Below are 27,975 nucleotides of genomic sequence, written 5' to 3' on the forward strand. Positions count from 1 at the left end.
TTTTAATAAAGATTTTTTAGTTAGACTAAAAAAAGTACTAAGAAAAGTGATGGCAACCATTAAGTATAAATATCTATGATTATTTTTCTTTTACATAACAGATCAACAATATGTAGTCCTGAACCTAAAACCCTTTAAGTGTTGGTTACTGAGGCCAAACTCCTTTATACCTTTCGTGTTCATTTATAATGGTGTAAAATTTTAAAATGAGTACCCACATATAGATCAATGCAGAACTGTACAAAAATATCTGAATGTTGGGAAATAGAAATTAAATAGAAATGAATACCGTTTAAAAAAAAAAACCAAACTTTTTTCCTTCATATTCACATTTTAATTTTTACATGTTTACAAATTGAGGCTTATTCTTAAAATACTCTTTTTTACAGTGAGTTCATTATCTCACCAATCTACAATGATTTCAGAACAGAATGGAAAGAGATTAATGTATTTAAAGACTCAGATTCTTGTGAACAGTGACATCATCAAAAGCTCTCGTTTTCATTAATTTGCAGTTAATTGGAAAGAGAAGATGGGTGAGTTTTCTTCTGAAGCAGGTTCACCGTGGACAGGAAGGGCCTGCCTTCCCGGCAAGGAGACTGAAATCACAAACTCCAGCCTCCATCAATGATGACAGGATTACCTGTGACGTAGGCAGACTGCAGTGATAAACACAAGGAGACAGAACAGCTAACCAGGTTGTGTTTCTTCGGTTTGCCTGACTGAGACAGCTGAACCGTTTATTCTCACAGTACTAGGACATCTCACTTAACAAAGAGAAATTAGAAAAATCTGAATTAAATCCCAGATGATTTAAAACTGCGGAGTGTTCTCATGATCTGGGGCTAACTGGACTCTTGCTGGTGTCTGAGTGCATGTCACATTCTAAGAGTGTTTGGTATCAGAATCAGAAAATTAAAATTCTGTGATACAGAGTCATTCCCTGAATTAGGCTAAAATAGCGCATTTTCATTTTGAACTCGGAAGTATTCTAAACTAGCTGAGTTTTCTGCCACTAATAAACTTTTGAACATCATCAAGTATGTCAGTCATTAAGTGGTCATGTCAATCACCAAACAGAACTTTGTTAAAAAGATGTACATTTAGTTAATCAATATACATGGCTAATTCTAGGAACTGAATCACACTAAATGTATTTTCTAAATTTATATGAATAGTAACTACTATAATCTATTAACCAAGAAAACAATTTAAACTAGTTTCAGACATCTAAATCTGTACAAAACTAAAGGAGTTTAAAAATTACTGTTTTTTTTTTTTTTCCCATAGAGTTCTTATTTTTCCAAAGAATTAAAGCTGAAGTGATTCTTGTGGTAGAGATTCAGAAATATTTTAACTTAAACCTTTGGCTAATGGATAATCAAGACTCAAATCTATGCTGTTTGTTTTAAATACATCTGAAACCTAAAATAATGGAAGAGGTAGGAAGGAAAAAATATCATAACAGGAGTACAGAGTGTTGTAAAGTACAATATATGAAAATGAGCATACAAAGAATTTAGATAAATGAGTGGGTTAGTAGTCACTCTACCAAGAAACAACCCCCGGTTTCTCTAAGTTTTTTTAAAAGGCAGGCTGTCTGATCACATATGGACTCTTCAGGATCTTTTTAAAAAGACAAAGGTCCATTTGTTGTGTATTTCAAGCCAGAGTGTTCCCAAATATTTGCTAACCTAAGCTCTGGCTAAATCAGGGCAATTTAGCTTATCAGCAGTACCCCCAGATCAAACGAGCTTTTCTGAAGATATGGATTCAGAGAAATCAAAAAAGTCAATATACTCACTTTATCACAATCTGTCCAGCAGTTTCCTCAGCTACAAAAAACTGCTATAAATAGTTCTGAGAAGTAGTCACTGCTCTGTCACTAAAACATTTCAACCTCTGTATTTGTCACATTCATCAACTACCGGATGTGTACAAGTTTCATTCAGGAGATGCTGACTGATCAGTAACACATCTCCTCACTCCCACCTACCCCCGCTTTTCTTCTTTTAGTTTCCTGGTTGGTTATTACTCAAAGGCATAAAACACAGGGGATGTTCTTGTGCTTTATACCTTACAAGAAATATTTCGAACAAAAAAGTTTCAGTTTTCACAACTGTATGTCATTGGTGGCTCAGATGCTAAAGCATCTGCCTGCAGTGCGGGAGACCCGGGTTCAATCCCTGGGTTTAGAAGATCCCCTGGAGAAGGGCATGGCTATCCACTCCAGTATTCTTGCCTGGAGAATCTCATGGACAGAGGATACAGTTCATGGGGTCGGAAAGAGTGAGTAACACACACACACACACACACACACACACACACACAATACACAGCAGCCAATAAGGAAGAAACTGGTTACAAATACATGCAAAGTGGAAAGAGACAGAACTATGAATTTCCATACACGAATATAAAGAAGAAAGAATTCAAAGGGGAGAAAAGGAGGCTGTAGGGGGATTCTGCTAAACAAATCACTAATAAACTGAAAGCACCAGATGCTAATGCTTTGTCTCCAGGACACAAATCTGATTTACCCTTTCCCCATTTGACCTGAAGCTGTCACAGTTTTGGAGGGTCACTGGTTTGATTTACATTAAATCATTGCTTAATCATTATTTTGTTTCCCAAGTTGGTAATTTTTGAAAAGAATGATAAAATTGAGCAATTTAATTTTAATTAAATTGAGCAATTTTAATTTTTTTTCAATCCTTCACCGCTTCATTTGCTATCAGATTTAGTGACATAAAGCTGAACGAGGATGAGTTGGTGGCTGAGGTCAAAGTGGCCTTAATGTCAAATCAAGTCAGCACCTATCCCTACTTTGTAAATGCAACATCTTAGCACCTACATGTGATCACTTCCTAAATTACATTATTTTGATCAGCAAATTGTGGCCTAACATGATTGAGGATAACGAACCCCCCAGGAGGAACAGTGCTTACTTCATCGGAGGCCAAGTACACGCAGAGCAGGGCTACTTCTTCTGCAGTTGCAAATCTTCCTGTTTTCTGTCTCTTTAGGAAATCGCTTAGTGCCTGTAACCAGAAACCGTATCGGACATCAGTGATGTGAGCTGAACTATGAACGCACCTGCAACACCTTTAGGAGGTCAAAGGCAAGAAGAATCTACAAAGGAACTGCTGACTTGATTAAGTACGCAGGATACAGGATACAGGACAATATCATTATTGATAATATCATTAACTGTGGACCAAACAGGACTATGGTAACTCCCAAGCTACTCAAACTATTTGTTTTATATTAAAACCTATAGACACCATGACAGATCAGAAAGTTAGTACTAAAGAAGAGGGCATTTTTATGTTTTTTTAAAATGTGGTAAAACGCACATGATATACAATTTACCATCATAATCAATTTTAGTGTACAGTTCAGCAGTGTTAAGTACATTCACATTATTGTGGCACAAATCTCCAGAATTCTTTTCATCTTGCAAAACTGAAACCCTGTACCCATTAAACAACTTCCGACCCACTTTCTCCCACCCCCTAGCGACCACCCTTCAACCTTTCTGTTGCTATGGATTTGTCTACTCTAGGTAAGGAAGGGCCATTTTTTTAAACAACATGATTTAAACATTTAAAACAATAGCTATACCTCTTCAGGATTTGGTCTGGCTTGTATTCTTTCTTGCAGAGATGGGGTATCAACTGTTCCTAAATAAAAGGAGGGAATTCAGCTTGGTTACTTACTTAGACTGAAAAAGAAATTGACAATTAAACTTTAAACTTGCTTTCCATATCATTCAATGATCAGTGAAATTTTTCTTCATGACTGGGAGTGACAGTTTCCCTTCTACCTGCCTGCCCTTTTATTTAACAGTTTTATAACTTCTTTAATAACGTTTCTATGATTTTCAAAAACACAAGCTATTCTTCTTTGTCATACTAGGCAGGGACTCTTGGTGAAGAACCCAGCATTCCCAGGAGGTCCTTTGGTCTCATCACATTCACATGATACTTTATGGATAACTTAGGTGGCTCTACATTCTCCTCATTATCTTGAAATTCTCATTGGTTTCAAATTCCTATTTTAACCATTGTTTCATATTTCTCATTGAAAAAATATAACTTTAAATTATCTTAATTAAAACAAGAAAAATAAAAATGACTAAAAATGTTTAAACTGTGAGCAGCAATGAAGACCCAGCGCAGCCATAAATAAATGAATTAAAAAAAAATTAAAAAAAAAAATCCCACTTAGTTCACATTCCTTACAGAACAAGTTCCCAGGCATTTTTGTTAACTTCTGTGATCTGCAAATTCTCTTTACAGGGCCTTTCTTCTGCTAACAGTACTCCAGAAGGACCACAAGATCCTTCTAAGGTCATAAAAAAATGATTTCACAGTCACAGCCCCAGCTCCATCCTTAGACCATGCTCCTGGGTGTGTCATGGATTTGACGTTTGCTCGGAAACAATTTCTTTCTTTTTTAGATTTTTATGGGGGTGTAATTGATTTACAATGCTGTGTTAGTTTCAGATGTACAGCAAAGTGAGTCTGTTGTACATGTACATATGCCCACTCTTTTTTAGATTCTTTTCCCTTATAGGCCACTACAGAGTGTTGAGTAGAGTTCCCTGTGCTATACAGTAGGTCCTCATTGGTTATCTAGATTATATAGAGTAGGGTGTGTATGTCCATCCCAATCTCTCAGTTCATCTCCCTCCTTCAAAACCAGAATCTCAATTTTATTATCATTTGCCGTTTCTCTGGAGAGGCTGGGAATCTTCGAAACCTAAAAATCCTGGCTTCTTGCTGTTGAAGAGCCCTTAGCTTGTCTATCTGCTCTCACATTTTACCGTGAGCAGGCAGAACCTTCCCCAGGCTTTGTGGCTGCGGCCTTGGCTACATTGCCTGGCTCATCAGGAACATTTTCCACCCTTTAGTTACTGCAGGCAATAGTGTTGATGAAATTTCTTATACCACACAGCAAAAATCTCTTTGTATCCAATCTCCGATGATATTTTCCTCACTTCCCTCAACAGCTTTCTTAGAGTCCACAGTTCTACCAACGGTGTGCTCAAGGCAACCTCCTCAAAATTCTTGCTGCCCACTGGGGCAGATGCACACCATATCTTACATGTGACCAGTATTAATGACTAAGGGTTTCCTTTGTGGTTCAGACGCTAAAGAATCTGCCTGCAATGCAGGAGACCCAGGCTCGATCCCTGGGTCAGAAAGATCCCCTGGAGAAGGGAATGGCAACCCACTCCAGTATTTCTTGCCTGGAGAATTCCATGGACCGAGGAGCTTGGTGGGCTACAGTCCAGGGGGTCGAAGAACTGGACACAACTGAGCAACTAACACGTGAAGGCTGAGAGGCTAGCCGAGTCCTCTCACGCGATTCCAGCCACCTGACCCCGCCGCGTCCCAGCAGACTGACGCACCATGCCATCGTCCGCACCCGTCTGGTGCTGAAATGTTGTGACTCTACCATCAGTACCATCCTAGACTCTCATTCTTCGTCACATTTTCTTCTGTGACTGGCTCAGTGAGTCAAAGCTAGTTCCCTGTCCCAGAGACTGTGAGGATATATTTTCCAGTCTTCCAAAAAGTCCAGCTTTAAAACAACCACATTTTCCAAATCATTAGACATTTTATTCCATTGGGTAAATGGCACCAAGAATAGCCAACAATATCACCAGTGTGTATGTTGAAACCTAGCAAAACTGTGTCTCTCCTGTCAGATCCTCCTCTTTCTGTTCTTAAAACAACATTTGTTTATTTATTTGTTTTAGCTGTGGCATATAGCATTTTCAGTTGAGACATGTGGGATCTAGTTCCCTGACCAGGGATCAAACCTGGGCCCCCTGCAATGGGAGTGCAGTGTTTTAGCCACTGGACTGCTAGGGGAGTCCTGATCCTCCTCTTGGCTAGTATTACTTAAGTTTACCTTTCTAGTCCAAGAAAAATTAAACAGAACACTTCAATCATGGAAATTCTGTAGCTTGAAGGTTACTTGGTAGCTTCACCTCTTTTATCCAATAAGTCATTGGTTTTCAACCAAGGGGAGAGTGTGAAGGATGACATCAGAATCCCCTTTCCAAACCATACACAGTGTTCCCCATCGACTCCTTCCCTGAATTCTGGCCTGCCCCTCGGTTTTGGAAAGGTCTCACGGGTAATTCTGAAATGTTTCTCCTCCCCACCCCTCAACACCAGTTGTGAACTACGAAGAGAAACTTTGATTCTGGACATGCAATACTGAATTTGGTTTCAGAGAGGAAGTTGGTAATTCCTCTTCAGCACCCTGAACAGGCAGACCTCATTTTACTGCACTTTGCTTGACTGCACTTCACAAGTACTGCATTTCTTACAAATTGAAGGTCTTTGCAATGCTTCTTTGAGCAAGTCTACTGGCAGCATTTTTCCAATAACATTGGCTCACTTCATGTCTCTGTGTCACATTTGGTAATTCTTGCAATATTTGAAACTTTTTCATTATTACTGTATTTGTTTTTTTAATTAATTAATTTTTAATTGAAAGATAACTGCTTTACAGAATTGTGTTGGTCTCTACCAAACACCAATATGAGTCAGCCATAGGTACACATATGTCGCCTCCCTCTTCTGTGGGAGCGAACCGCCCTCCATCTGTGATCAGTGATCTATGATGTTACTGTTGCAAAACGATAATGACTCACTGAAGACTCATATGATGGTTAGCATTTTTTTAGCAATAAAATGTTTTTGAATTAAGATATACACATTGTGTTTTTAGGCACACTGCTATTGCACGCTTAATAGACTGCTGTATGGTATAAACATAAATGTACTTTCTACTAATAATAATTTCTCCTGTTTTCCTTTCCTTTCCTTGAGGGGCCAGCATACTTTTTAGTCAAAAGTGAGACAGGACGTATTTTCAGCTTCGAGAACCATTTGGTCTGTTATAACTACTCAACTTTGACTTCAGCATGAAAGCAGACTTAACCAGCACAGAAGCAAACTGGGTGGGATGTGTTCCAATAAAACTGTGTTTACAAAACAGGCGGTGAGTCAGATGTGGCCTGCAGACCGAGGTTTGCTGACCCACTCTTTGTGCATAAAGGAAGGTGTTAATCTCTCCTTTTCGTTTATGGGCCACCCCAGGTGACTGACTCGACTCAGTGGCTCCCTGTGTCCGAAGGCTCCTTTTCCTTCCTGCTGTCCTGGGAGTACAGTCTACTTTTCACCTTTCTTCTGACAAGATCATCCTGGCCTGCTTCCAAAACACCAAGCCCAGGCCATATCACAGGGTTTAGAATGGCCCCCATCCACACAAGTAGCATTTAAATACTTTGCATTTGTTAAATTAAAATGGCATCATTTGTGCTAAAGCCCATGATACCAAACCTGTATTTAATGCTTAACCTAACTGCAGCTTCAGTCTTTACCAGAAATGGAATCTTAACCAACCAGTCTGGAATTTTCTGGTCCACACCCAGTGAGGTAATTGGCCTTGTGGGCCCTCTATGCCCCCAGAGGAAGAAGAGGCAATCTGTAAGATAAAATTCATGCCATCCTCTCCTCCCTAGACTAGAACAGGGCTTCCCAGGTGGCGTAGTGGTAAAGAACCTGCCTGCCAATTGCAGGAGATGTAAGAGATGTGGATTCAATTCCTGGGCTGGAAAGATCCCCTGGAGGAGGAAATGGCAACCTACTCCAATGCTCTTGCCTGGAAAATCCCATGGGCAGAAGAGCCTGGCAGGCTTACAGTCCTTAGGGTACCAAAGAGTCGGACACGACTGAAACAACTTAACACACACACAGCCTAGAAAATCCTTTTCTTTTGCCAATGACTTCCTTGCCCCATCCCCCTTTCTTTAATAACTTTCCATTTGTGTAGAACTCCTTGGAGCATGCATCTAGTTGCTAAACGGGAGGCCACCTGATTTATGAGTCACTGAATACAGCCAATTAGATTTTCAACTTTACTTGGTTGAATTTTGCTTTCTAATACATCTGCAGGTTGTTCCTAATGACTTAGGATCTTATTCCCAACTTACTGTGGGGCTATTATCTTAATAACCCTAGCCTCTTTTTCTTCCTCTTTTTAAAAATGTTATGATTTTATGCTGGAGTACTGTTGCTTTACACTGCTGTCTGTTTCAGCTCTACTGCAAAGTGAATCAGCTCCATGTATACACATATCCCCTCCTGTTTGGGTTTCCTTCCCAGTCAGGTGTCCACAGAGCAATGAGTTGAGTTGCCTGTGCTTGCTATACGGTAGGTTCTCATTAGCTAGCTATGTTATACACAGTAGTATTTATACGTCAATCCCAATCTCCCCATTTGGCCCATTCTGCTCTCTTCCCTGTGGTGTCCATGTGTGTTCCCTACATCTGTGTCTCTATTAGCCCAGGCTCTTCTTTTGAGCTTTGCCCAGTGACAACACAGCATCTGGTAAACGAGCCGACACAGACACCTTTCAGGATGGCAGCCAGGGGGTCAGAAAGGACAGGTTCCCGGTCCCACAGCGCCCAGCTCACCTGGGCACACACAGTTGCACCGGATGCCCTGCTGGATGAAGTCTGCAGCCACGGACTTGGTGAGGCCGATCACGGCTGCCTTGGTTGTGCTGTACACGCACCTGTTCACGACTCCTGAGAAGGAAAGAAAGGGTTAGTCGCTCAGTTGTGTCCAACTCTCTGCGACCCCATGGACTGCAGCCCGCCAGGCTCCTCTGTCCATGGGATTCTCCAGGCAAGAATGCTGGAGTGGGTTGCCATGCCCTTCTCCAGGGGATCCTCCTGATCCAGGGATGGAAACTGGGTCTCCTGCACTGCAGGCAGACGCTTTACCACTGAGCCAGCAGGGCATATCATACCTGAGAAGGAGGGGAAGAAGAAATAAAAAGCACAGTCTCCTTTAGGAAGCAGGAGACCCCTGTCCTCCTTCCTCACACTCCACCCTTTTAAAAATTGCTATCAGTTCTTCTCCATTAATAGGGCTAGTTTCTGAATCTGGGGAAATAGTATCATTGTTGGCACAATTCAGGTGAGACTTCCGTGTTGAGATGCTACATTTAAGTGAGAGCTGCAGCCTTAGCTTTTTGTCATCAGTTGGTAGAACCCTTAGGCGGATTCCAAAAAAAACCCAAAACAAACAACTAGGATAAATCAAAGTGAAACAAAACACAACTCAAACAAAGCGATTTCTTTGTATGCCTCTCCCAGGAGGGCTTACTGTGTATCCTTGCTGAAAGAAGGAATGTTATCTCAGCAGTAGCTCCTGCATTCTAAACTCGAAAATCCACCTGTACCATCACGCATCATCTCCATGTCTGCATCGCAGTCTGGCCCTGCAGGTTGACCTCTCATTCAGGGCTGGACCACACATCCTTGTGCACCTCTCCCCAATCCACAGGCAGAGTTCTGTCTCTGGTATCATGACGGCACGCTGAGCAAAGCTCTGTTATAATTCTATCACACTGCAGAAGACGTGTGTTTTCCCATCTCTCTCCCCTTTTGGAGCTGTGGATTCTCTGGGATCAGGGGCATATAGTGGATGTGTAGTACATCTTTTTTGATTAATTAAATGGATAAATGTTTCCTTCTCCCATTTTGATCTTCATTTCCATATCCATTTAGAGGGGAAAAAAGGGAAGGCAAAGCAAGCAAACTTCAATTCCATGATTGGTTCACATATAAGGCAAAAGGCTTGGTTCTTAATTCCAGTTTTAAAAAAAGCAGTTTTGAACTCATGTGTGGGTTACATGATCTCTGCTATGCTTGTTCCCCAAACCCTTAAGCTCCTGAAGATGTGTCAGTCCGTGGGTCATGATTCCCAGAGGAAGACACGCCTACCTTTGATGCTGGAAGCCACAGAGGACATGTTGATAATGTTGCCAGATTTCTGAGCCAGCATCTGCCAAAACAAAACAAAGATAGAAAAAACCCCCCAAACATGCTATTCTGCAGGTTAAAAATTCTACCTCTTCAAAAGATGTACATTTGATTTGGTGCTTTCCTGGTGGCTCAGTGGTAAAGAGTCTACCCTGCCAATGCAAGAGGCGTGGATTCGATCTCTGATCAGGGAAGATCCCACATGCAGTGGAGCAACTACACCCACGCACAGCCACTCCTGAGCCTGTGCTCTAGAGCCCGGGAGCTGCAACTACCGAAACCCACGGGAGCTAGAGCCTCCCGTGTCCTGCAGAAGAGAAGCCCCTTCAGTGAGAAGCCTCTGTGCAGTGACTAGAGAGTAGACCCCGCTCTCAGAAATTAGAGAGCAGCAACAAAGAGCCAGAACAGCCAAAAATAAGAACTAAACTAAAAGACGTGGTGGTGGTGGTTTAGTTGCTAAGTTGTGTCCGACTCTTGCGACTCCGTGGACTGTAGCCCTCCAGGCTCCTCTGTCCATGGGATTCTCCAGGCAAGAATACCGGAGTGGGTTGCCATTTCCTTCTCCAGCAGATCTTCCTCACCCAGGGATCGAACCCAGGTCTCCCACACTGTAGGCAGATTCTTTACCAACTGAGCTACGAAGGAAGCCCCAACTAAAAGATGTACATTTACTTACAGTTTGCAGAACTACCTTATTAACTGTTAACATTAAGCACCGTGAAGCAGCCTTAACGGCCTCACCCAGTCACTCCTGGGAACTGACGGCCTGTGTACACATTGGCAGGAACTTTACTCAAGGGGTTACTGCCTTCTTGGGGCACAAGAGCATCAGCAAGACCAAGAAGGGACCCTGAGCTAAATGAAAGGCCGATGAATGTTAATGTTACTGTGTGTTCCTGATGGAAAACTCTTACCATTTAACACATTCTTGTTCAATACCTACTGTGGTCAGGTATAGAGTCACGACCAGTGATTCAAAGACAGACGACTCAGTCCCTGCCTGCCTGTAGAACTACCAGTCTGATCCAAGTGCAGCAGGAATATCATCTCAGCAGTAGCTCCTTCATTCTAAACTCAAAAATCCACCTGTACCATCATGCATCATCTCCAGGTCTGCAGAGTCTGACACAGAGAAGGAGTGGGGTGTGGAGAGAAGGAATCAGCCCAGGTTGAGGGGCATGCAGAGGATGGCTGATGTTTCAAAAGCTAGAATATTAGTTAGAAAAAGAAAAGAAAAGGGTATTTTGAGGACAGTAAACCACCTGTATAAAGACTCTATCACAGAAGTGGGAGGAAGAGATAAGTGCAGCTGGAACACATAATTTGGGAGGAAGGAGGCTGCAGAGGCCAAAGGGGCTAAATTTAGGAATTTGGGTTTAAACCAGAAGGCAATGCGGTGGAGACAATGAGAGGTTTAATGCAGAGGGGAGTGGCGTGCTCAGATTTGCAGGTTACAGAAATTACCCTGGCCTCATGTACAGGGGATCACTGGAAGATGATGCAGGGATTTAGGAAAGGAGATGCCGCAGTGATAAAGAATCTGCCTGCCAGTGTAAGAGACGCAGATTCAATTCCTAGGTCAGGAAGATGCCCTGGAGTTAGAAATGGCAGCTCACTCCAGTATTCGTGCCTGGGAAATCCCATGGACAGAGGAGCCTGGCAGGCTGCAGTCCATGGGGTCGCAGAGTTGGACACGGCTGAAGGGTAGAGACCAGAGATGTCTGTGGGCAATAGGGGTGGAGACAGTCGAGGTAACCTGGACAGGTCTTGGGACCTGGCTGCCTGCAGTGAGGGCTGTACCCCCACCCCATCTAAGGCAGTGTTACCCAACAATACCTCCATCAGAACCCCCCATGGAAAGTGTGAAGGTCTTAAGAGGAGGGTGTGTGGCTGTTTTGTCTTCCTAGACAGGGTACCCAGCAGCCAGTCAGTATACTTAGTAAGTCAAGACTTTGTGAGGTACTAGGTTCAAGTGCAGATGGCTGAGCTCTGCCCCAGACCTAAAAGGGTACATCAGTGAAAAAAGCTGCCATGAGTTAAAAATGTTTTCAGAGGAACTTATACTTAAAAGACATATGTATGTTTTCAAGAGATACACATCTGTGCAAGGGCATGGGTAGTGTGAAAGTGTTAGTCACTCAGTTGTGTCTGACTCTTTGCAATCCCATGGACTGTACTCCGCCAGGCTCCTCTGTGCATGGGATCTTCTAGGCAAGAATACTGGAGTGGGTTGCCATTTCCTTCTCCAGGCCCGACTCAGGGATCGAACCCAGGTCTCCTGCATTGCAGGCAGATTCACATGGGTATCCACCCATGAATGTTTGAGGGGGAAGAAGCGAGAGTTGGAGAGAATGCCTGTCTAATGGGTGTTGCAGCAAAAACAGAAATGAAGCTTTCCCTCTGCTGAGAATAAAGAAAGGAAAAGAAACTGACCAGACAAGAGAAGAAATATAAACAGGCCTGAAAGAGTTAATCACTCCCAGCTTAACTATAACGGTTACTAGTCTGTATCTCACAAAACTAACCAGACACTATGTAAATTACAACCTGCACCTACTGCCCCTTAACTCTATGTAAATTACATTGTGGACCAGGTGCTCACCTTCCCCCTTCTTTTGCAGACTACCCCTTGTAGCATTTTGCATTTCAAAAGAGGGCCACAGTATGATAAACCACAGACAAATGGACCTAATTACTGGACTGCCAGGCCCAATTATGGGCTACCTGATGGCAACCCACTCCAGTGTTCTTGCCTGGAGAATCCTGGGGACAGCGGAGCCTGGTAGGCTACAGTGCATGGGGTCGCTAGGAGTCAGACACGACTGAGTGACTTCACTTTCACTTTTCACTTTCATGTATTGGAGAAGGAAATGGCAACCCACTCCAGTGTTCTTGCCTGGAGAATCCCAGGGACGGGGGAGCCTGGTGGGCTGCCGTATATGGGGTCGCACAGAGTTGGACACGACTGACGTGACTTAGCAGCAGCAGATGCCACCTCTGACTGTTTTGAAACAAGAAGAAGCATGCAACACTCTCACTACTTCGCTCCTTATCACATACCCCAAACTGTGAGCCCAATCGATATGATGCCCTCAGATTCCGCATGTGGGGGGCACAGTTCTTGAGGTAGTAGCCTGCTGTGTACTCACTCCTCTTGGCCCACTGGGGATTAAAGCCATTTTCCTCCTTTCTCCAAGTTCTGTCTCTGTACTTACTTATTCCGCATCAGTAGGCAGAGAAAGTCAAGATTTTGGTGGTAATATGGGCACTAACTCATTGAAATCAGAGGGCGTGGGGATGACTGTAAGGAACAAGGAGGAGATGGTGAAGAGTCAGAATAAGTGCTGGGGGAGATGGAGAACACAGGAAGGAAAACCGGGACATGCCCTGTTATGAAAGGCAAGGACACAAAGAGTTTCTACGAGGGAGGAGTCTCCGTAGGCAGTGTAAAGGCTCTAAGAAAAAAAATCACTTCCTTTGGGGCAAGTTTCTCCAGCAGCTTTCAAAGAGATGAGGAATGGAGAAGGCAAATGGTTCAATGACCCAGAGATGAGTTGGCCAAGATTCTATGTTTCCTTCTGACATTCTTACTTTCTGTTTTGATACTTAGCTACTAACTGTACTTAAGAGCAGAAAGTCTAAAATAACCGTAAGGTCTTATGCTGGATGGACTAAAAGGACGCAAGGAGAGGCTGAGGTCAAGGTGGCAGAAAAAGAAAATATTTAACCCAACTTGTGTGTCTATATAATAAAGAGGAGTCCTCATAATAAAAGACTAGGAAAATTAGCAAAGTATAACAGTGCTGAAAATTTAGCCTTAAAATTATCTTCTTATCCATTTTATCAAATAAGATAACCTCTTGAGAAATCTGTATGCAGGTCAGGAAGCAACAGTTAGAACTGGACATGGAACAACAGACTGGTTCCACATAGGAAAAGGAGTACGTCAAGACTGTATATTGTCACCCTGCTTATTTAACTTATATGCAGAGTAAGTTATATGCATATAAGTTAACTTATATGCATCATGAGAAACGCTGGGCTGGAAGAAGAACAAGCTGGAATCAAGATTGCCGGAAGAAATATCAATAACCTCAGATATGCAGATGACACCACCCTTATTGCAGAAATCGAAGAACTAAAGAGCCTCTGGATGAAATTGAAAGAGGAGAGTGAAAAAGTTGGCTTAAAACACAACATTCAGAAAACTAAGATTATGGCATCTGGTCCCATCACTTCATGGCAAATAGATGGGGAAACAGTGGCTGACTTTATTTTTCTGGGCTCCAAAATCACTGCAGATGGTGATTGCAGCATGAAATTAAAAGACGCTTACTCCTTGGAAGGAAAGTTATGACCAACCTAGACAGCATATTAAAAAGCAGAGACATTACTTTGCCAACAAAGGTCCGTCTAGTCAAGGCTATGGTTTTCCAGTGGTCATGTATGGATGTGAGAGTTGGACTATAAAGAAAGCTATGCACCGAAGAATTGATGCTTTTGAACTGTGGTGTTGGAGAAGACTCTTGAGAGTCCCTTGGACTGCAAGGAGATCCAACCAAGTCCATCCTAAAGGAAATCAGTCCTGGGTGTTCATTGGAAGGACTGATGTTAAAGCTGAAACTCCAGTACTTTGGCCACCTGATGCGAAGAGTTGACACATTGGAAAAGACCCTGATGCTGGGAAAGATTGAGGGCAGGAGGAGAAGGGGACGATAGAGGGTGAGATGGTTGGATGGCATCACCGACTCAACGGACATGGATTTGGATGGACTCTGGGAGTTGGTGATGGACAGGGAGGCCTGGCGTGCTGCGGTTCATGGGGTCTCAGAGTCGGACATGACTGAGCAACTGAGCTGAACTGGACTGACTTACTTTAGTTAACTCCCCAGTCTCACCGAGGTGTAACTGAAATACACATGGGATACATGTGCTGTGCGTGCTCAGTCACTCAGTCGTGTCTGACTCTCTGTGACCCCATGGACTGTCACCCACCAGGCTCCTCTGTCCATGGAATTCTCCAGGCAAGAATACTCGAGTGGGTGGCCAGTCCCTTTTCTGGGGGATCTTCCCAACTCAGGGATCGAGCCTGCATCTCCTGCGTCTCCTGCATTGACAGGCGGATTCTTTACCGCTGAGCCATGCGGGAAGCCCATGGAATATATGTAGCCCAGCTGGGGCTCCTCGGGTGGCTCAGCGGTAAAGAATCCGCCTGCCAATGCAGGAGACAGACACAAGAGACATAGGTTCAATCCCTGGGTGGGGAAGAGCCCCTGGAAAATGGAATGGCAACCCACTCCAGTATTCTGGCCTGGAGAATTTCACGGACAGAAGAGCCTGGTGGGCTATAGTCCATGGGGTCACAAAGACACAGACATGATAACGTGGTTGAGCACACACACACACACACACATACACATATATACACAGTTTAATTTATAAAGATGGACTATTGAATAAGTTCGGTCTCCGATCTTCTGAAATGCAATAGATTCCTCAGGCAGAACTTTGGAGTACAGTCACCTGGGACATGTTAATGCTGCCCTCTAACCCTTGGACTACGAATTTAGCCCAGGTCTGCTGGCTGATTCCAGAACCCACAGTCCTTGCCTTCCTCCCACGCTGCCTTCTCACCACTAGCTCAGCACCTGCTGTCTTGCTCTGAATGCTCCTCTCTGGCAGGTGCGACAATAAAATGAAGTGCCCGGACATGGCAGGGCTGTCAAGCATTGACTTCTCAGAGACTCAGGCAGGTGCTGCAAAGATCTCTCAAATTCCCTCTCGCTGAATCTGGTTAGTCTTACTGTGAGCTCTTCTGCCCTCCCTGACCAGAGCTCAGCTCCTAAATTTGGCAGACCTTGGCTTGTCTTCAGCGAATCCATGCCTGACTTCCACCAGGACTGACGGTTAACCGAGATTCAGTTCTTCATCCAGCAAATGTCTGCTCAGCACCTCAATGTGTGAGGGACTCTGCTAAGATTCAGCAAAGGAGGAAGACCCCCAGATATCTAAGACCCTCCCGGATCCTTGTTGTAATGGATCTTCTCTTCTGGTGGGCCTTGGATTCTGCACTGACCTCCTTTTACAGTATTTTAAACTTATTCTCTGCTTTTTCAGTGCTCTTTGAGTCTTGGAATGGTTTTCTGTATGCTTACTCAGGAACCCTGGAGTCCACGGGGTCCCAAAGAGTCAGATACGACTGAGCAACAACCATAACAATTCATGAACAAAAATTTCTAGTATTATTCCTGTGTTTTGACCACCTGACCTTACAAATCTGCCTAGACTCCAAACTCTGGCTTCCCCTGGAAAGTTCTAAGCTGGTACATGTGCATCATAGTTAAGGAACATAATTACGGCTGGAAAGGATTGTGGAATCTGTCACCCTCATTTTAAATAGAAGAAACAGATGCTGAGAGAGTGCAGAGTCACCTCCCAGGTCCCGTGGTGACTTAGGGGCAGGGCTCAGGCCTGCCTAAGGTCTTCCGACACCTGATTCCAAGACCCCAGGTCAGGTCAGTTAGGGTCACTTGAACAAGTGATGCCTTCTGATTTCTCATCCCAGTCATTAATATCTCTTGGGATTTTTTACACATGAGTGTCACTGGCTCACATGGATTATTGTTAAGATGCTTTACCTCTTAGGCAAACTCACTAATTTGGAAGTTAGCATTTGATATTTTAAAAGTTAACACTTAACAAGTCTAAATTTTGGCTCCACCGTACCTCACACCTACATCCTTCCCAGTGTCTGCCAGACATTCGGTGTACAGATGTGTTGCCTATACACGCAACAGTCTTATCCATCTGACCTAAGCTTCCTCTTTTACCATAGCCTCTGCTTTTCCTCTGATCCTATGCTAAGGATCAGTCTTCAAGAAATACACTCCAGTTCAGATTCTCATGAACTCCAAACAGGCAAAAAAAAAAAAAAAAAGCAATTCTGGGAATTCCCTGGTGGTTCAGCGCTTAGGACTGCATATCCACTGCTGGGGATGCAGGTTTGATCTCTGGTAAAGGGAATGATGATCCTGCATGCCGTGTAGTGTGGCCAAAAAGAAAAAAATAAAAGGAGAAAGTTTTAAAAACGTATATTTTAAAAAAGTTTTCTAGTTCAACATTCCATGTGTATGTTAGTTGCTCAGTTGTGTCTGACTGTTTGCGACCTCATGGACTGTAGCCCACCAGGCTCCTCTGTCCGTGGGATTCTCCAGGCAAGAATACTGGAGTGGGTTACCATTTCCTGCTCCAGGGGATCTTCCCAGCCCAGGGATCGAACCCAGGTCTCCCTCATTGCAGGCAGATACTTGACCGTGTGAGCCACCAGGGCCAATCCAAAGATTCTTTCTAGATGCTAAAGAAGTAGATTAAAAAAGTTCCTTCATTACTAAGTCACTTTCTCCAATTTTCCTTTTAGCTTTCATCTGTATCCTTCTAGACTTTAGGCTTAATGTCCACAGCAAAGTATCAGCAACTGTGTTGCCATCAAAAAACTCATCTCCCGCCCTGGGCTGGGGCGGCATTCATTGCGTCAGTCATCTAACCCAGCTGGGATGGAAGAGAGGAGCAGCTCTCCTGCATTTCACTAGGGTTCAGTTTACAACCCTGAACTGAGCCGGTTCTGTACAAAGTCAACCTCGTTCACTGTCTGAGCCTGTGCTGTCTGCTCCTACTGCCTCATAAGCTCATCTGAAGTCAGTGTTTTTCATATTTATGTTCCCCTCCCCCAGGGCACCGAGTGTGGTGCTCTCAACTGAAAGGCACGTGATGCTTGCCTGTAAAATAAATTTAAAACAGTGATGAGCTGTGTGAAGGCTGGTGAATGCCAGGGCAGCAGACTCAGGAGGAATACTCTCTCTCTAGCACACGCAGTCGCTCACCTTGCTGGTACCTCTGTCACTCAGCTGAAAGCAGGAGTGCAAGGCGAAGACTCAGGGTACAGAAAAGCAATGAGAGTGTGTGCCTAGACACTGACGTTCAAGAAGGGTCCCGTGGTTGAGACTCTGCCCGCCAATGCAGGGGACAAGCAAGGACTAACCCCTGGTCTGAGAAGATCCTACATGCCGCAAAGCAACTAAGCCCTTGCGTCATGGCTACTAAGCTGGCGAGCCGCAATTACTGAAGCCCACACACCTAGAACCTGTACTCCATAATGAGAGAAGCCCCCATAATGAGAAGCCCTTACACCACAACTAGAGAGGCGTCCCAGCTCGCTGCAACTAGAGAAAGCCCCTGCACAGCGACAGAGTCTCTCCGGCCATAAAGAAAGGAAGGAAAGAAAGAAGGGGCCCAACTTCTAGGGTTCAAATCCTGGCTCTAACCACTGACTAGTTACATGGCTAGTTATCTGACTAGTCACATGACCGCGGGCAAGTAATCTAACCCCCAGCGTCACCCCTCTGCACACTGGATGTGATAAAGCAGTCCCTACCTCATCAGGCTGCTTTGGCCCAACAAGCCTCCTTGCTGTCCCAATCCCTGGAACCCAGTCCAGATACCTGAAGGGTCAGCTTCCTCACTTCCCTGGGACCTCTGTGAACATTACGCCTTTTCAGTGAGGCCCTCCTGGACCTCTCCGATAACCTAGCATCTTTTTAATTCACAGTACTCACAACCATCCCACATGTTATACGTTTATTTGATGACATAGTGTCCCATCTCTCCCCTCAAACACAGGACCTTCATTGTGGAAAGAACTTTGTTCAGCTCTCTGATGCCTTCTTCATCTGAAATGCAGCCTGGCACACAGCCCGTGAGTGAATGAAGTGGAAAGTTAGGTGAGTTCATTTCTATTAAATGTCTTGATATACATGTTCAATACGGGTGAGTTAGTATGTGAGATATTCTCAGAGTGGGGATCCTCTCTGGATGTGGAGACCCACTTATTCCCTGGTGCTTCTGCTAGCGATGCTGGTCACCTTACCTTAGGAAGAAAAGCCTTGATCATCAGGTACATGCTGCGGACGTTGAGGTTCATTGAGAAGTCCCAGTCTGTCTCCTCACAGTCCAGGATGGTTCCGTGATGGACGAAACTGGAAGAGTGATTAGGCAATGGGGAAAATGATCATCCTAAAAAACTTCTGGTGAATCTCCTTATCCTTTTCATTGTTCTTTATTGGCTCAGACCATTGTCCCTTCCATTACCAAGACTATTAACAATTCAAACCTAGTATAACTTAGTACATTAGGTGAAGTATTCTAACAACATAAACTAAAAAAGTTTAAGACCAAAAACATCTTTTAAAAGAAAGCAGGATTATATACATGTTTCGATGCTGTTCTCTCGAAACATCCCACCCTCGCCTTCTCCCACACAGTCCAGGTGGGAGGCATGAGACAAGTGCTCGGGCCTGGTGCACTGGGAAGACCCAGAGGAATCGGGTGGAGAGGGAGGTGGGAGGGGGGATCAGGATTGGGAATACATGTAAATCCATGGCTGATTCATGTCAATGTATGACAAAACCCACTACAATAATGTAAAGTAATTAGCCTCCAACTAATAAAAATAAATGGAAAAAAAAAAAAAAAGAAAGCAGGAGTTCGGAAACTAATAAACATGAGAAATTTTATACCAATTCACAGGAAAATCACTGTCATTAAAAACAAACACGGATTTCCTTGGTGGTCCAGTGGTTAAGAATTCAGCTTCCAGTGCAGGAAACGTGGGTGCCATCCCTGGGCAGGGAAATAAGATCCCACATGCTGAAGACAACTAAGCCCACTTGCCTCAGGCAGAGAGCTCGTGGGCCTCAATGAAAGATTCCTGCATGCTGCGACCAAGACCTGATGCAGCAAAAATAAATATTTAAAAAACCCCAAACCCCAAACCAAACAAATGCGAACAAGCTGCAAAACGATTATTTCAAGAGCAAGAATGCCCTCTGGTGGCACAAATTTAACATTCTCAAGGGAAATCAAAACTCCAAGGAAAATTCCCCAGGCAAGAATACTGGAGTGGGCTGCCATTACCTTCTCCAGGGGATCTTCCCGACCCAAGGATCAAACCCTGGGTCTCCTGCATTGCAGGCAGATTCTTTACCATCTGAGCCATCAGGGAAACCCATTAAAAAAAAAAAAAAAAAAGAATAGACTGCCTAACTACTATTTCAAGAGCGCCCTCTGGTGGCAGAAATTTAACATTCTCAAGGAGAAGTCTAAACTCAAGAAAACCAGTCTCAACATCTCAGGGTAGCAAAGTACTAGTCCTACTGTACAGTTCTAACATACCGAGCAAACATTGCAGAAGAAAGAAAAACCTTTAATATAAACTTCACTCTTTTTTTGAAGTCACATTTCCTCAAGGAAGCTTTCTAAACACTTGAGTCCTACTTGATTTCACTGTCCCCCAGACCAAAATTATGTAATTAATTATAAAAGATGGTTGGTTCTGATTCCTATGCACCACCGTATTTCCAGTTAAACTGAATGACAGCAAGAACCACACGCTCTATTTCTGTATCCCTTAGGTTGCTGAAAACTTAACAGATGCTCAAAAACTAATTTTGCTAGTTCTTTCCACGGCTCTGCGTATATCCTCATATGAGGGATGAGCAGCTTATTTATAAACCAGATCATCACAATTGTTGCTATAATTTAATTCCATACATCATAACATATGATAAACTATGAATGCAGAGATTTTTTTTTTTAAACTCTGAATCATGATTGGGTAAAACCACAAAACTATATCAGAATGTTCCAGGATTCTTCTACCAAGGCAGGAGCATAAATGTAACACTATCTAAGCAAAGTGGGACATCTGGAAGGTATCTACTGAGTTCCTATTCACTTGCATCTACTGACACGCCTGAGAAGGGAGAGTGGGTTCCAGCAGGGGCTGTATCTACATGCAGCTGCTCCAGTTTGAGCTCTACATTCATGGTTCAGGAAACTTGGCACCACCCCATGACATTCAATTAAGCCATCCTCTTTGTGTTGTGTATAAAGGTACAACATGAACCTTCTTTTGCTGGGACTGACTGTCCCAATAAGAAACACTGAGCTTGGGAAGTATAAAGAACTTGCTAGAATGTGCAAAAAAACTGGGGACATTCACATTTCAATAACCTGAGTACTTGGCTTCTGGTAAATATACTCTGATACAGGGTCATTTTAAAGACACTCTACTGGAAAAGTTTTTCATATTATTTTATCAGTCCTAGTGGAGCATCAGTGACAAGTCCGTTGGCATGAGCCTGGTACCAGCCCTGAAAAAAGCAATAGCTTCATGTTAGTGCTGGTGCCTTGAGTGACCCTAACTGCCTGTAGACCCCAAGCCTATGTCAATGTCTATGGCTGTTTTACTTGCTGATCTTAACTGTAATAAAAATTCTGTCCAAAATTTTAGCCATATTCCCCAAGGAATATATTATGGCTAGCCATATTCCCCAAGGAATATATTATGGCTAGCCATATTCCCCAAGGAATATATTATGGTTCACAATGAATAATTTTGCTTTATCAAAATTCTTTGTGTGAAAATTGCAGAAAGCTTTCTGTAAGAAGAGTGGAAGTGAAAAGTTGCGAATTACCCAGCAACATTAAAGAGAACATCAAGTCTCTCAATGTCATTGGCAAACTGGTCAATTTGCTTCTTCTTTGTGACATCAAGGACCCGAGTCTGAATACCTGAAATATAAAACAGAGGGCACTATTTGCCTGTATGCGTAAAGGATGTTTAGCCTTGAAGATTCAGCTGTTTCCAAGTACGAATATGGTAATATCTGTATGGTAGGCTTCATAAGGATTGCTGCCCATTCGTAGGGTTTTCATAATCTTGACTCTCAGTAAAAATCTTGAAGTCTCCCCATCTGACCTCCCAATAACACTTCTCTTTCTTCTTCCCCTTCTCTCTAGCCTCTAAATTGAATGATAAAGGTATTTTCTGAGTAAAGACTTCACAGTGACATAGGGATGATCGACAGCAGATGCATCTCAGTAAGCCAGCAGTAATCGCTGTGAGTCGGCTCATTTGAGCCCATTCTTTCCCCCAGAGGTCAAGTCCCTGCTGGACTCTGTCTGTGTGAAGGGTAAAGGCAGGGGCGGTGGATAAGATATTGTTTTCACTTGTGTACTTTACCTTTATGTTAATTCTGTTATTTTTCAGAAATGACTCTGCTGGCCGAAGGTATCATCACTTATTTCTGGACCAAATTACAAGGAGAAGAAATGAGAGGCCAGATGAAGGGATGAAACACTTGAAAACCGGCCACAAGAGATCTGGCATGGGGGTGTGAGAGATACACACCGCACCAGCTACTGAAAACCTCTGAACATTCTTGAATGAAAGCAGCAGTCAATATTTTTATGTTTTTTTTTTTAAATAATACATGGTTCATTATTCTCTTTTGGATATAGAAAGAAAAGTTTGTAAACAGAAAGGGAAGACTGAAACCGAGGTTCAGAAAGACCTCCTTTCTATTGTGCTTTTCTATTCCAACAGCTTGATTTGTTGGAATTACAATTCAAGATAGGCTAGTGCAGTTAACTAGGTCAGAGCAGATAACTAGGTCAGTGAACTGATCTGTGTTGATCATGGAACCTGTTCTATTCAACTTCCAAATAAGTTCTCTGTTCTGATTTCTTTCAGAGTAACCTGAAGCTCTCTGAAGTTGGAGTTAGGTTCAGTGTGGTGAAGCAAGTGATAGAAAGAAACTATTAGTTGCACTCTGCGACTGAGTGACTCTCTGCAACCCTGTAGACTGTGGTCCACCAGGCTCCTCTGTCCATGGGATTCTCCAGGCAAGAATACTGGAGTGGGTTGCCATTTCCTCCTCCAGGGGATCTTCCTGACCCAGGGGTAGAACTTGGGTCTCCTGCATTGTGGGCGAATTCTTTACGGTCTGAGCCACCAGGGAAGCCCATAGTATAAGGGGCAATAAACACCTAAATTATCTCTTAGAGTCTCTGGTCATGATATGTAATGTTAGGGCTGAGCTGTTTCCAGCCACTGGCTGCATGTGGCTACTGAGCCCTTGAAGTGTAGCTAGTCTGGCTGGAAACATGCTGTTAAATGTAAAATACACACAGGTTTCAAGTATTTAGGAAAAAAATGTAAAATATCCCATTAATAATTTTTATCATGAGTACGATAAAATTACAGTATTTTAGATATGTTGAGTTAAATAAAATATATTCTTAAACTTTTCACCTGTTTCTTTTAACATTTTAAATGTAAAGCTTAAATGTATATTTTACTAGAAAAAATTATGCCTGTGAAAAACATCATGTTTCTCTTGGGCACTGCTGCCCTCAGAGGAGGGGGGCTCAGAAGTAAGAAGTTGTCATAATGACTGTTAAATGGTCACATCTGATTTCATAATTAGCTACTGAATCCTTTGACATGTTGGATAAAGAAAAAATTTTAAGCATGCACCTTAAAAACTCTGTTCATACATTCAAGTGTACAGATTTCTGTCTGCAGGCTCACAGAATACAGACTGGATATCAGAGAATCTGGCTCTAAAAAGAAGCCCCGTGGAGCTGAACAGCTAAGGAACTTTCTCTCAGCATGTAAGGTGCTAATGCTTTATAATCCCTTGTAGACTCCAATCTCAAAATCAAGCTATGGAGGTGCTTACCTGGGTACTTCTCCAGTTCCTGAAGTTTGGATTCATTGATATCTGTGGCTATGACTTTGGCACCTTCTCTTGCAAAAGCCTGGTAGACAGAATGCGCAAATAAATCCTTTGTTTACCTGGTTAAACTGCTCTCGTGAACCGAGAGTCACTTAGCCTCTCCCCTTTATCTTACTGTCGCTATTGTTTTCCCCATGAAATAGATGAAATTTCACACTACCTAGTCTCACCTCATTCTTCACAATGCTTACCAATTTTATCATTAATTGGAACAATGTGACATACACTTGCTTGTCAGTTGACTTTGTCCCTGTGTGTGTGTGTGTGTCTGTGTTTGGGCTCAGTTGCTCAGTCATGTCCCGTGGACTGTAGCCCACCAGGCTCCTCTGTCCATGGAATTCTCCAGGCAAGCATCCTGGCTGGTCATTCCTTTCTCCACAGGATCTTCCCGAGCCAGGAATTGAACTCGAGTCTCTTGCATCTCCTGTATTGGCAGGTGAATTCTTCACCACTGTCCCACCTGGGAAGCCCGACTTTGTAATACCAAATAAATATGTATTTTTTTAAATCTAGGATTCAGTTATTGAACACCTCTCAAAACACTACCTTTCTTTGATTTTACAGCCTGCATTCTATTTCTGAGCAGCGACTAAAATCCAAATAATAAGAGAAAAATGGGTTATTTCAACACTTTTCCTCTTAATAAAAGTGGATTATTAGCTTAGGTGGGGGTTTCGTGTGCGAGAGGTTGATATACATTAGAAGGCAAAGATAACTTGACACTCTCGTAAGTCTGGAGTCCTACCTCTGAACTGACATAATTTCAGAAAACAACGCACTTCTGTAGGGCCCCTTCAGTGATTTAATTATGGTGCAGAGAAACTGAGGCAGACAGATAAGTTTCTGTCTGTAAGGTTATCAGTGATGTCACAGGATAAATGTGAGGTATTCATTCCTTCATCTGCCTGGAGTTGGAGTAGCCACTTTTCTTTTTGCAACTTAAGACAACAGAAGCACAAAAGGAAAGAAAAAAAAAAAAGCAGAACTAAATAACCATGGTACCTGGCCTGATACTTCAGTACCTCAAAAGTTAGTAAGCAAGCAACAGAAGATGATAACTTACCAACGCGGCTGCCCGGCCGATCCCCTGAGCAGCAGCTGTGAGGACAATGACCTTCCCATCAAGTCGGCCCATCCTGGAACCTGCGGTTTAATCTACAGACATGTGTATTTAATGGCTTACACGGTAGCCCATGGCCTCGTGCAGTAACATTTAGAAGGAATGGTTCAACGGACTCCTTTAAGAACCTGAAGATACACACCTGTGTCAAATATCCCCACCACCTGAGAATATCCCCATCGATCTCCAAGAACGCTTACCCTAAATACCTAGCTTTGCATATAAAAACATTTAGCAAAGCCCTGGTAGCTCAGTCAGTAGAGAATCTGCGTGCAGTGCAGGAGACACAGGTTTGATCCCTGGGTCGGGAAGATCCCCTGGAGAAGGGAATGGCAAGCCACTCCAGTATCATTGCCTGGAAAATCCCACGGACAGCGGAAGCTGGAGGGCTGGCTGCAGTCCATGGGGTCGCAGAGTCGGACATGACTGAGCCACTAACACACACTGAAGCGGTAGCTGATGACAGACAGACATCAGACTTCAAGCCATCCTCAGGTCGGTTTCAGCCTCTGCTGCTGATACAGCCCACCACCGTCCTCCCCTCTGCCCCTCCCTGCAAACACTGCGTGGGTCCACCCTACTTGGGAATGCTTCTTGCTTCCTCCCTTGTACACTTTTCTTGGGGTCTGTACTATCAATCATCTGTGGTCTGTCCAGGTCTCTTGGGAAGATTTCACAGTTGGCCTATGAGAGTCATTGAAAAATAAGAGTTGGAAAGTCAGATCCTGTCCAGACCCCCCTTTTACATCTGAGGGAACTGATTTGACCTGCTCAAGGTCACAGAGCTGGTCAACGGCAAAGCCGGGACTAATGTCAGGCCTCCTGACTCTTCCGTATGTGAACATCCTACCCCACAGTGCTGCTGATTAAAGTTTGAGCATTCAGCAGTAACACTTCAATAGACACAAACGGTGATTTTTAAAAGAGAGGACTGAGGAAGTCTGACATAGGGGAAATATGATGTACAGAAGATACCTGGTCAATTCTTGGACTGTAAGAGATCACAGGGTGACAGGAAAGGCTAGTGACGAGGTTACAGGTAGTGAAGAGTCAAGTGATGATCAGATGAGGCTGTCTGCAAGGAACCAAGTCCTCTCTCTCACCCTGCAGTTCTTAGTGTGTGCCTCTGACTGCACAACAAGGCACAAAATGGCTGCTTTCTCCCAAGACATCGCATCTGCATTCCAGGCAAAAAAGAAGGAAAGGAGCACAAGCCAGAAGTCTTTCAGAGACCTTGCTTCTCTATTTTGGAAGGGAGCCCTCCTCTGAAATTCCAGCCCATGTTTTGTTGGCCAGCTTCAGCAGCAGGGGCTAAGAATTTGAGTTTTATTTTCCAGTCTTTATAAAGTGAAAAGGGTAGGGGTCGGGGGAAGCGAGTTGGGTGTTGAGTGAGCTAACAAATAGCACATGCACAAAATAATCTTCCCAGTCTGCTCATTACCTGTCTGATAAAGAGTGCATCCAATCATTTCTTTTGGAACTTATCTCTGTTCTCGTCAGCCAACCTTGGCTTTTTGCGGTAACTCGCCTACACTTTCAAGCCTCCAACCTTTGTCCCAGCTCTCCACGCTGAGGGCTAGTTACTCCTGTGGGGTAATCGGTGCTGGAGGATTTGAGAGCACGACATGACCAGATGTGCATTCTGGAAAGCTCACTGGAGAGCAGGCCTGGGGAGGGACTGAGCAGGCGGTTTCCTTCAGAAGAAATTGCAGTCACGCAGAGGCGGGGGACAAAGAGAGGGGTGGAGGGCAGCGGTGAAAGAGAGTGTTTAAGAGCTGACCCAGGGCCTGGCCGCCAGTGCACTGGTTTCAAAGAGATTACGTGGTTCGCCCAGTGTTTCACGGCTCAAAATTCAAACCTGGGCCTCCTGATCGTGGATTCGAGAGAAGACCTCGTGGTTATAAGTCCCCACACGGCGCCAGGGCCTTGCGGCTCCGCGGAATCGGTACCCGTAACTGACCATGATGCCAGCGCTGCGGTCTGAAACCCATCTCTGAGTCTGTGCCGAGGCCGCCGCCCCCGGGCCATTTCCGTTGCCTGGGTGCCTGGGTGCGGCACGACTGCCCAGGCGAACCCATCTCGGGACACGCCGAGCCCCGCCCGCCTGCCTTGAGGCTCGTCCCGAGGACTGCAAGGGAAGCAGGATGTGCCCACCCCGCCAAGACCCTCTTCCGCGCCCCCTCCCCGGCTTCGTCGCGGTCTGACGGCTCTCCCATCCCTAGCTCCCTCCTCCTTTTCTCCCACACCAGCATTTCCTCTAATAAAACTCGTGCGTGTGTAACTTTCTCTAGGAGTCAAGTTTCTTGGAGGACCAGACAGCGCATGGCTCCAAGAACTGCCCCCAGGGCCTAGCTTACGACTTCACTGATGCTCTGTGATTGACGCAGAAGCAGGACGTTCACAATGCCCGACCTACTTTGATGCAATTTTATTTTTTTCCTTCTTACATGAGTGATACATTTTAAATTAAATCATGGTAAAAGTTAAGTTAAACACTCAATATTTTAGAAAGGAAGAAACCCCAATAATCCCTATCCGCCCCCAATCCTGAGCATGATGTATTAAAAAGCTGCTACTTTACCCTGCTGTTATCAGTGACTTCTGGCCCATGGCCCTGTGAAGGCACATGCCAGGAAGCTTTGACACCTAGAGAAGCGCTTACTGAAACAACTGCTGAAGCGCAGGGCAGCCGTTTTGCTCCCTGATGACCTCCTCCAAGCTGTCCTCCCTGTCTTTCTGGGGGCAGATTTTAGAGCCAAAGCCTTACAACTAGATAAACTGCACTATTACAGGAAAACGCATTTATTGGGAAAAATGAGTGCCAACATAATCTGAAATGGCGAAATGCGGGAACTTTCAATAAATTCAACGTGAAAATCTGACAAGATGGATTGCTTACTCCAAATATTAGAATCAAAGTGTTATTATTATTACTTTTTAATTTGGCCCACCTTGCTTATGGGATCTTAGTTCCCCGACCAGGGATTGAACCCCCACCCTTCGCAGTAAGAGTGCAGAGTCCAGAGACACAGAGCATTTACAGGAATTCTTGACGAACCGGAAAAAGGATGTCTACAATAGACTCCTTTAGCTATTGAAAAACTTAGCAGAGTTTCAAACTGTTTAAACATCCCTCCTTACCCTGAATTTACGGCCAAAATTAATCCTGAAGAAGGTAATGTGCAGAACAAAGTACCGTCTGAAAATTAAAACTCCCTCCCCACCCCCCTCCGCCGCCAAAGTTTCTTTTTTAATATATTCGGAAACTTACTTTACAGCTGCAAGTTCATGGCGTCCTCCAGATCACTGCGCCGGCAAGAAACTTAAGACCTTTGTGCAGAAGCAAGTCAGGTGCCTAGTAA

General features: G+C 43.9%; 1 protein-coding gene across 3 annotated transcripts; it reads right to left on the bottom strand.

Annotated features, from left to right (window-relative positions):
- Positions 1–311: 311 nt before the first annotated feature.
- Positions 312–27,975, bottom strand: BDH2 (3-hydroxybutyrate dehydrogenase 2). Of its 3 annotated transcripts, XM_043438475.1 has the most exons (11): positions 27,885–27,950; positions 25,589–25,790; positions 24,557–24,648; positions 23,437–23,515; positions 21,388–21,484; positions 18,780–18,888; positions 9,818–9,878; positions 8,501–8,614; positions 3,625–3,683; positions 2,949–3,041; positions 312–659 (listed from the first exon to the last, which is right to left on the bottom strand). In XM_043438475.1, exons 3-11 carry the CDS (start codon positions 24,626–24,628, stop codon positions 606–608), a joined length of 738 nt encoding a protein of 245 aa, XP_043294410.1. In that variant the 5' UTR covers positions 24,629–24,648; positions 25,589–25,790; positions 27,885–27,950; the 3' UTR covers positions 312–605. The 3 variants fall into 3 exon arrangements, with proteins under 3 accessions (XP_043294410.1, XP_043294411.1, XP_043294409.1); XM_043438476.1 differs by lacking the exon at positions 25,589–25,790 and having other exon boundaries at positions 312–767; positions 27,885–27,975; XM_043438474.1 differs by lacking the exon at positions 25,589–25,790 and having other exon boundaries at positions 27,885–27,973.

The sequence above is a fragment of the Cervus canadensis genome, chromosome 19 (genome assembly GCF_019320065.1).
Source record: "Cervus canadensis isolate Bull #8, Minnesota chromosome 19, ASM1932006v1, whole genome shotgun sequence".
Lineage (NCBI taxonomy): Eukaryota > Metazoa > Chordata > Mammalia > Artiodactyla > Cervidae > Cervus > Cervus canadensis.